A 9,763-nucleotide genomic window follows, 5' to 3' on the forward strand; every position below is an offset into this window, starting at 1 on the left:
CCCCAAAGAGAGAGTGGCCCTTTCTGCTGCCACACATCAGTCTCTGGACAGGAAAAAGAAGTAAGACAAGAAATGGAAACACATGTTTTGCATTAATGCTGTTGAGATCCAGTGATCAGTGGTGTATTTGGACTTCTTTAGGGTTGGTGAAAATCCAGCACAGACTAAAAAGATGCAGCAGAAGCCAAAAAGCCCCACTACCAACAGGTGTGAAACACGGCTGTGGGATGTTATTACAGTTTAACCGTCAGGGGCAAGTCTGTACTGGTCCAGATTGTAAAACAACTTTATAACACAACCATTTCCTGAAGTCATTTTCTAGATAATCCTTCTTTCTAAGCTCATTGCCCACCAAGGTTTAAACAGTTTTCTCTATAATTAATTATAATTCTAACATCATTTGTCACATATTCACATAAAATGTCACATAAAAGTAGCAATTTTCAGGCACAACCTTGTTTCAACGTATAGACAAAGATCTGTGTTTACACTCTGGCATGCTGTTACATTAATGTAGCTTCACATGACCACAGATGCACAGCAGGCATTCAGTGTGGACTTTGTTTCAGAAATGACTGAAGAATAAGAAATTGATGGGACCAAGAAACAATATAAGACATTTATATAAAAAGTATTTCTGTAATATTGTGTGAATTGATGCGTGCACTGCAGCACCACGCTGATTTCATATTTGTGCACTTGTAGCATTCAGTGTTGAGTTTTTTCTCCCACACTGCCATGTGTGTCTTTTAAACGATGTTTGATTTCATTTAAAATGTCAGATTGTTTTTTCCTTTTAGTTTTAGGTCAACTTACGGCATAAGTCTATATACGAGATTCTTTTCTGTTGTTTGCTTCACCGATGGTTCATGACCCGGTAAACATGTTTAACATGGTATTAAACAAGGGTCCTACTTAGATATTTAATTCTGGCCTATGATAAGGTAATAAAGCCACATATGAACAGTGGTCATGTTTATTTTTCAAAAATCTCTAAACATCATTTACTGCATTTACACATCCTTTTTTTTTTTTTTTTTTTTTAGGAACGACACTATAATTTGAATTGACTCTGAATAGCAGCACAAATCCAGAGTGAAGAAGGAGGCCAAACAGATTTTTCAGGCATATTTAAGTAATAAGACTTTAATTATAATCATTTTTATGTAGCAGGATACAAACATTCTTGAGCAAATAAATCTGTATTATATTCAATAGACTTGCACACATTGCAACATTAAACAGAATAAGTCTCATCAGCCATTACACAATAATATGAGGTAATATGAAGCTTTATGATCTGTTATCTCAGTAATAGCAATCTGTATCAGGATGCAGTAAACCACATTGATCCACTCACCCCGGATTTTTAGCGTTAATTCACGAAATGTTTATGTGTCACAATAATTTGCATTTCAGTTTGAATAGAGGTAAACTGACATGTATGATAAATACGTAGTGAATACAAAATTGGGAAAGGCAAGCTTTTGGCTGTTTACAAATCACTCCATAATTTCCTCCATATACAGATAATACACATACAGTACTGAGTGATATAATCCTACATTACACTGGCTACATTATGTCCACACTGTCACACCAAAAGAAAACGTAAGCCACAGATCTCGCACACATATGAACAAAATTACTCCAAACTCCTTTGAAAAAACTTCATCATCGTTCATTTTTCCAAGATTTTCACTGTAGTAAAAACAGCCATGTGCCATGATATACAAGACAGAGAAAGCACCTTAGCTGTGCTGGAACTTTAATATCTTTCATATGAGTTTGGTAAAGGCACCAGCCAACCATTCACATACATGCATTTACACCTAACATCCCTCAAGAAGAAGGCTTTGAGCGGAGTTATCCTTTCCACTTTCACAAAGATAGTCCTTGATGCACTGTCAGGAATCATCCTGCTGTCCTCTGCATCACGTTTGATATAAAACAGCTGGACCACAATGACTGAAATAGCCGAGCACACACAGTTGGATGTGCAAACACAGTTCTCTTTAAACCTGACGATGAACTGTATTTCTCCATAGCAGCCATTCTTGAGTTTTATGACACAGTCTGTTCTGTCTGCCTCTTCACCCTTTACAGAGTAAACAGTATTTCTGTTGATGAAGCTGTCAAAGGCTTCCACTGATCTGAATGAAACAGGTCGATTTAAGAGCTCTTCTATTGCTAGTTTTATGGATCCTGTGATATCCAGATGCCGTGAATTTCCAGGTGAAATTCTGGCTAACGGAGAATTTCCGTTAGAAACAGGGGAGCGAAGGTGACTCGGCAGGCGCTGCCAATAGAGAAACTTGTCTTGAATTTTTTGAGGATTGTAGTTTATGTTGCTAAGCAGTGCCCTTAAATTTGCACTGTTCCTCTCAAAACTGAATGCTGATGTTGCCCAGAGAGGCCCCCAGTTACGCACACAGTCAGCTAAGTGGATCAACTGATGGCAGTTGAATGAAACGTTTTCTTCACCATAGAGTTCTTCCATGTTTCTAACAAAGAGTACCAAGTTCTCATGGGCCAGCTGAAGGTCATTTTGGGAGACGGATTCTTGTAGCAGAATGTGAATGCTGATCGACAAACAAAAAAAATGTTGGAGAAATGAAGGCTGAAGGATGCCTGGTAGGACACTAACAGCATAAAATAAAAGGAAAGCTCGCCACTCAGATGCTTTCCAAGTGTCCCGACCCTTCAGTGACTGTAGAGATCTGCTCATTTCTGATGGAGGCTTTAACATTCGGAGATAAGAGTCCATCTGTGAAATCTGTTGACCTACATACCAGTCTTTCATGGAGTTCTCTGAGTTCAGCCACAATCCAATAAGTTGCTTAGTCACACCAACTAAAACTGAGTGCATATATTCTGGTACAAATCCAAACACAATGTCAAACAAAGGAAGTCTGGAAAGTAAGGACATTCCTTTTACTCCACACTCTGAGGTGTTTTCATGGGAGCTTTCAGCCTCTCTTGCATTTTCAACAAACATATTCTTTGATCTTGATTCTTGTTTAGTTTCATCATATCGGTATGACCTCACAGAGCCAGAGCGCTTTGGTACCACTGTGCCAGGGTGTAAACACCAGTCACAACCATATTCTCCATTGAATTGTTTGCAATTCCGGAGAAGTGGCCTCGCCACAGCGTCAGAGGAGCAAACCAAGCAGAAGACTTTTGATGAATGAAGAGTGCCTCTGCTGTCTCTCCACTGAAATGGATTTTGGGCTAAATCACAACATTCATCCACAAATGGTTTCAGAAATGTGTTCATATGAGGTTTTCCTTGGCCAAACCAAAATCCAGCAACTATCATATTTTCCTGTCTTTGTGTGTAAGGAAGTTCATTAATAACAAACTGAAGGGGCCAAATTGAGTATCTGGTGGTGCTAAAAATTGGTACTTCATCAAAATTCCATGTCAGTGTGAGATCATCTGCAGCTAGTTTACCCTCTCTGAGGAGATTCTGGTACATCATCCCATCCATCACATCTTTGATGTTATCATGCTCATCTTTAACTGTTTTAGGTAACAACTCAGTGCTGTGGTTCTCAAGGATACCTTTCAGAAGGTCTTTCAGGGATGAGTACAGAAAGAAGTTTCCATTTTGAATGCTGCTTGCTTTGTTGAACACTGAGGCACAGTGAGAACAACAAGAATCAGGATTGTTTCCCATGAAGTTTTTACACTCTTGACAGTAAAACATTGTAAATGTGGTTGGACTTTGTCCTTGTGTCACTGTTGCCCAGGAGCGAATTGGTTCGTTACTCTGAAAAGACAAACAAACATGTGTTTTATATACACAAATAATATCGGCATAACAAAATGACTTGAGGAGAAACATCAATATTCCTTCTTACTGTGTCACTGCCTCTGTCAACTGCTGAAGCAGACTCCAACTGAAATGGAAAAATGTTGTGGTCCTGCATCTAAAACAAGGACAAAACATCAGCCAGGCCTACCTATACTCTTAATATTTCATATTCACGTGATGAAGGTGCATTTCAGATATGTATATTAAACAAATTTGAAGCAGTTTGCATTTGTTAGCTTCATTATTTATTGCTCCTCTTAATGCAGCATTATGGAGACAAAATGTTTGTCTGCAGATAAAATCATTGTTAATCACTGGATCTTCAACCAGTTTAAAAGTATCTTTTCTGACTTCCTTTCTTACCCTGTCTTTGCCATCTGTTGTGTCAGACGCTGAAGAAGATTCCAAATGTTGAGGAAAAATGTTTGGCTCCTGCGTGAAAACAAATACCAAATAATTATCCAGACAAGGCACAGGCCTTCATGTTGTTTACTCACAGTTTGTGAAAAACAGTTGAGCTGTGTTGGAGAATTCTGCAGAGGACTTAGGTAAACAGCTAACCTGGTTCACTTTGCTCATATTGACACCTGTTTTACTCTAAGATATGAGTCCTTGAATCAATCAAAATGTATTTTTATTAGTGCTGTCAGCATTAATCTCTTTAAAATGACGTTAACGCCATAATGTCATTTTAACTTAATGGCGTAAGCGGTTAGCTTGTTATTGTTTAGCGGCGTCCAGCTCCACGCATGGGGAGATCCACGGTAACCAGCTAACGTAGATTTGCTGCGTTAATGCGGCTATGGCGTCAATGTCATTTTAAGTCTGACATCATGTCAAGTTCAGGGTTCATTTTAAGATTATAATCATGACCTATAGGGCCCTGCACGGTGTAGCTCCAACTTACATCAGTGATCTCCTTCTGCCTTATCGCCCCAGCAGGTCCCTGAGGTCTTGTGACCAGGGACCAGGGCTTGCTGGTTTTCCAGCATACAAGGTTAAAAACAAACAGTGACAGAGCGTTTGTATCAATGGCTCCCAGACTCTGGAACTCGCTCCCTTTGAGTTCGAGATCTGTGGACTCAGTCATTTCATTTAAAAAGCAGTTAAAAATGTATCTGTTTAAACTTGCTTTTGGTTGCTTTTGTTTGTTTGAGGTTGTATGTCCATTTCTGCTTGTGTGAAGCACTTTGTGATTTTATCTTGAAAGGTACTATTTAAATAAAATTTTACTTACTTACTTTACTTAAGGAGATTAACGCTGACAACATTAATTTTTCTATAATAACATGATGACATTAATAACAAAAATGATCAAAGATTAATCACTCAATAATGAACCATGTTCAGACACAATGAGATCATACCATTTCTGAACTGTCCTCTTGCTCTGCGCTTGTTTCCATCATGTCAGCAGAATCATCATGTGTTCTATTCAAGTCCTGCAGTGGTGAGGGATAAATTTAAGATGTATTTCGTATAATAAAAGAAGTGTGATCAGTTTTGTTATATTGATACCTGCCAGTGTGAAATGCATTACATGCACAGTAAATGTTACATTAAATACATTATCTTGTACTCGAGTATTGTGAGGTTATTTTTCTGAATGTCACAGCGCTCACACACAACCTCCACTCTGATGCATTGCATACACTATTAATCTACTGATCTTAACCGCCATTTGTTTTATTAAAAAAAACAGTATATTTAAACTTTTATGGCTTTATGTTCCAGGATTTTTTTGTAACATTTAATAAAACATTACCTGTAAGTATTCTCTGAGTCTCCTTTTAAACTTTACTCTTGGTCCAATTTTTGGAATCAAAGTATTGATTCTGCCTGACTCGAGACTTAGGAAAGCTTCTTTGTCAATACCTTCCTCTGCAACAAAATGAAGTATTCAAATTGAAATTAGACAAAAAAAAAATATCAATATGAAATTACAGTACAGCAGTAATTTATGAAGGACCAAAACCAAACTATAATAAAATACCTTCAAATCTGTGAATCAGCTCACTGAGATGCCATTCAGTTAATTTTTCCTGGACAAAATGACATGTCTCCATCTACAGAATCAAAACAAACACATCACACATTAATGAAACAATAGACCTGCTGATATAGAATAAAAAATAGATGCCTTACCTGTAAGTAATCTTTCAGTCTCTTTCTAAACTTTACTCTTGGTCCAATTTTAGGAAACAGTAAATTAATTCGGATTGAATCTCCAAGGTTTAGAAACGTCTCCTTGTCAATGCCTTCATCTGAAATAATGCCAACAACAAAATAAAATATTCAAAAGTCAGATGAAGCTAACACTGCAAAACATTAATATTCATCAACTTTGAATATGAAAGACTTTTGTTTTCTATTACAAGTCATAAATCACAGGAATATCCAGACTGACTTCTAAATCAGTAAATTACGATGCTGTTCTAGTGCCATTACAGATAAAACAATTCCCATTAAATAATAATAATAAACTCATACCTTTAAATCTCTGCATGAACTCACTGAATCCCCATTCAGTTAGTTTGTCCTGGACAAATCCAGATGTCTCCATGGAATTTGCTGTGGGGACAATCAGCAATAACTGATTTATTCATATTTAAAGTATTATTCACTAAATAAGATCACTTACTTTCCTGTGTGGTTCTGAAGTGTCAGAGGTTTAAGTTTCTATTTATCTCAATAACCTTTTTCATGTGACAAGAGGAGGTAAATGTTTTTGTCTCTTAGCTGGATTGAACTGTTGCAACTTTTGCGACTTCATGTCACTCTGTAGAGTTCATCTAAATATCTAAAGTTTCCAGTTTAGTGAAATGTGTTTACACTGATACAAAGGTTTAAGTTTTATTTTTCATTTGATTTCATTTGATTTGGAATAATATGATTTTTACAGAGCCAAAGTTTTTTAAGGGGCAAAAAATGTGAAATTAGCAGGAAACTGTTGTAGCAAACATATTGACATTTTCACAAAAACATATTCTAAAAGATCTCATTAGATCTTATTAATTTCAGCGTTGATAGTTTACATACACATAATGTGCTACAGGCACTGTTTAAAAAATGTTTTAGTCTCCAGATGTCATTTATATAAAATGTATTTGTGATATCTTGTTTAATCTCTCCACTCACCTTTGCTGTCATCAACACGTTGACAAAAGCATGCATTTTTGTCATTGGCACTAAAACTATAGAGACTAAAGACCTGATACTTTACCATCAGCATACTTTTTTCTTCATACAAGGAAGCAAAAGCAACTGAACTACTCTAACCTTCATTTCTTACTTAATAGTCAACAGGAATAAAAACAAACAATAGGAAGGACACTGTCAAGACTGACAGGCAGGCAGGAGTAGTGTTGGCCGTATGAAACTGATGCTCCCACACAAGCTTCAAACTCAAAGTTACATTTTCCTTGAACCACTATTTCAAAGGTTGCTTCATTGTGGAAAATCACATGTCCCATGTACATGATCACACCCCACCCTAGTTACTGAAACATGCCCTACCATCCCAACACATCCTGTTCAACCAAGGACACCTTCATCTACCTGCTACATTACATAAGTTTACAGAATCAACTGACCAATCAATCCATCGTTACAAAATTGTATTTATATCATTCACACAATGAATGATATAAATACTTTGATACAATCAGCAAATGGAAATTGAGATTTCATGTGCTGTCTCCTATTTCATTACTAGATGTCACTGAACAAAGCTTTGAATGAATGAACCAATTTTCAACAGGACTGATCAAGTGGTTCAATAGAGGTTCATGGTTTTATTTGCACATCAGGAGTTGGACCCAAACGCAGCATTTGGAAGATGGAGTGGTAAACTAAAAAGTGACCTTATTAACTTGAACTACGTGCAAAATAATTCAGATAAAAACAAAACAAACAAAAAACAAACAAACAAGGAGATCTGAATCTTCGAGGAAAACAGACTACACAAGACTAAGGAGCTTGGAAAGAAAAGCGTCTGGACTTCGCTTGAAGACGTTTCACCTCTCATCCGAGAAGCTTCTTCAGGTCTAAGGTTAAATAGTGGAGAGTCCCAGAGACTCCCAGATTTAAGCCCTATGGGAGAGTTCAAATAGTGAACAGAGGCAGTGGCTTACAACACCAACTATCTGCCATCTATAATCCAGTTTTGAGATCCCTTCCCAGACACCTCAACACCCACACACATCATAGGGCCTTCTGACCTCAGGAAATCACATGATAGGGTGGGGCTAGGTTTCACAATGAGCTCACCCCAAACCTTGGCTGATTGTGACCAACACCTGTTTTCACACCTTGGCTCATGTGATTAGGTAGAGGATCAATAGGGGGTCCATGTCCATCTTAGGGGACACTCCAATAGGGTTTAAATCTGGGACTCTCCACCATTTAACCCAGGAACTGAAGAAGCTTTTCGGATGAGAGGTGAAACGTCTTCAAGCAATTTAAAGAAGTCCAGATGCTTTTCTTTCCAAACTTCTTAGACAAGCCTGACCTGGATGACTGAGAACATTCACAGACATACTACAAGAGACAAAACGTCACCAAAATAAGACAGGAAATGTCTGAGATTTACCTGGACTAAAATACATGCGCTTCACACACACAGAAGGCAAACTACAGAGACACGATAGGCTTAACAAAAGAGACACTAAGGACAAAACACATAAACAAGACTAGGAAACAAAAGAGAACCAACAAAATTAAACAAGAAACCGGAGACTATAAATATAGATAACAAACCTCAGAACCCCTGTGAAATACTGAACTCTGGGCAAAATAATGCAAAGTATCAAGTGAAATTATTCCTGAGATTGAAGAAAAAGAACCATGAGTCCATAACAACAACAAAAAATGCTGGGACTAAGACCCAGGACAATGACAAATATAATACAGACTGATTCAGTATCTACTTACATGTGGTCTCTTCTACTGAACTGAAGTCTGTTTCTTCTGTGTATTTTGCACTATGTATGAATAGTCCCCTCCCACCACTGACACAGATCACATGGTGACATATTTTGTGTTACGCAACAGAACAGCAGATCTTAAACACTGCGTCATTACTCAGTTAAACCTTCATGTTGATTAGAAGAAATAGAAAAAAAAAAATCATTCTAGCAACTTGAGTTTAGATGTGTGGAGATATGTTACAGAAGGTGTTGAAAGTAATGTAGATACCAGAGAGTGAAGCCAAGTTGCACACCCTGAAGGTTTTTTTTTTTTTTTTTTAATAAACTGGTTTCTTATTTGCATAGGCAGAAAGTTGCTGTTGATATCCGGGAGCAGGTAGAAGTGATTTGCACACTAGCTTGAATACCCACTCCTAATTTTCCTCAAAACCAACGACCTCTTGCACAACCACCACCAACACCATTTATTATGCGTGCAAACAAGTTATTATCTGTGCAAATGATATGGTATCCCTATCCTGGGATATCAACAGCAGCTATGAAGACTATATAGATGTGCTCATTGCTGATGCAGGCCTTAACATGTGAAGACTGCTGTTGTACCTACATGCATTTAAACCAAAGACACACACACCAACTAAAACTGAGTGCAAATATTAGGGTACAAATCCACACAAGGAAACACAATGTCAAACAAAGGAAGTCTGGAAAGCAAGGATACTTATTTTACTCCGTACTTTGATGTGTTCTTTTCAGCCTCTCTTACATTTTCAACACACATATTTGTTAATCTTGATGTTTGTTTCATTTCATCATATCGCTGTGACCTCACAGATACAGAGCTTTGTGCTACCACTGTGCCAGGGTGTAAACACCAGTCACCAGCAAATTCTCCATTGAGTGGTTTGCAATTCTGGAGAAGTGGCCTTGTCACAGCATCAGACGAGCAAACCAAGCAAAATAATTTTTAGGAGTGATCTATGAATGGCTTCATGTGTGTGAAACGTGTTTATAT

At 37.5% G+C, this 9,763-nt stretch overlaps 1 protein-coding gene across 3 annotated transcripts; it reads right to left on the bottom strand.

Moving 5' to 3' along the window:
- Positions 1-1,058: 1,058 nt before the first annotated feature.
- Positions 1,059-8,974, bottom strand: LOC146711372 (uncharacterized). 3 transcript variants are annotated; one of them, XM_085454197.1, is made up of 9 exons: positions 8,753-8,974; positions 6,311-6,391; positions 5,966-6,084; positions 5,814-5,886; positions 5,586-5,701; positions 5,188-5,262; positions 4,184-4,252; positions 3,867-3,935; positions 1,059-3,775 (listed from the first exon to the last, which is right to left on the bottom strand). In XM_085454197.1, exons 2-9 carry the CDS (start codon positions 6,381-6,383, stop codon positions 1,769-1,771), a joined length of 2,601 nt encoding a protein of 866 aa, XP_085310323.1. In that variant the 5' UTR covers positions 6,384-6,391; positions 8,753-8,974; the 3' UTR covers positions 1,059-1,768. The 3 variants fall into 3 exon arrangements, with proteins under 3 accessions (XP_085310323.1, XP_085310324.1, XP_085310325.1); XM_085454198.1 differs by lacking the exon at positions 8,753-8,974 and having other exon boundaries at positions 6,311-6,831; XM_085454199.1 differs by lacking the exons at positions 5,188-5,262; positions 5,586-5,701; positions 5,814-5,886; ... (1 more) ...; positions 6,311-6,391; positions 8,753-8,974 and adding an exon at positions 4,728-5,147.
- Between the last annotated feature and the right edge of the window lie 789 nt (positions 8,975-9,763).

The sequence above is a fragment of the Copadichromis virginalis genome, linkage group LG4 (genome assembly GCF_057382275.1).
Source record: "Copadichromis virginalis isolate Kocher_CV1m ecotype Utaka linkage group LG4, C_Virginalis_male_GT1.1, whole genome shotgun sequence".
NCBI classification, from domain to species: domain Eukaryota; kingdom Metazoa; phylum Chordata; class Actinopteri; order Cichliformes; family Cichlidae; genus Copadichromis; species Copadichromis virginalis.

Coding starts and splice junctions, on each gene's coding strand:
- LOC146711372 (XM_085454197.1), bottom strand. CDS start 6,383: ATGGAGACATCTGGATTTGTCCAGGACAAACTAACTGAATGGGGATTC. Junction 5,263..5,585: donor GACTCAGAGAATACTTACAG/GTAATGTTTTAT, acceptor TCACCACTGCAG/GACTTGAATAGAACACATGA. Junction 3,776..3,866: donor TTGACAGAGGCAGTGACACA/GTAAGAAGGAAT, acceptor TTGTCTTTTCAG/AGTAACGAACCAATTCGCTC.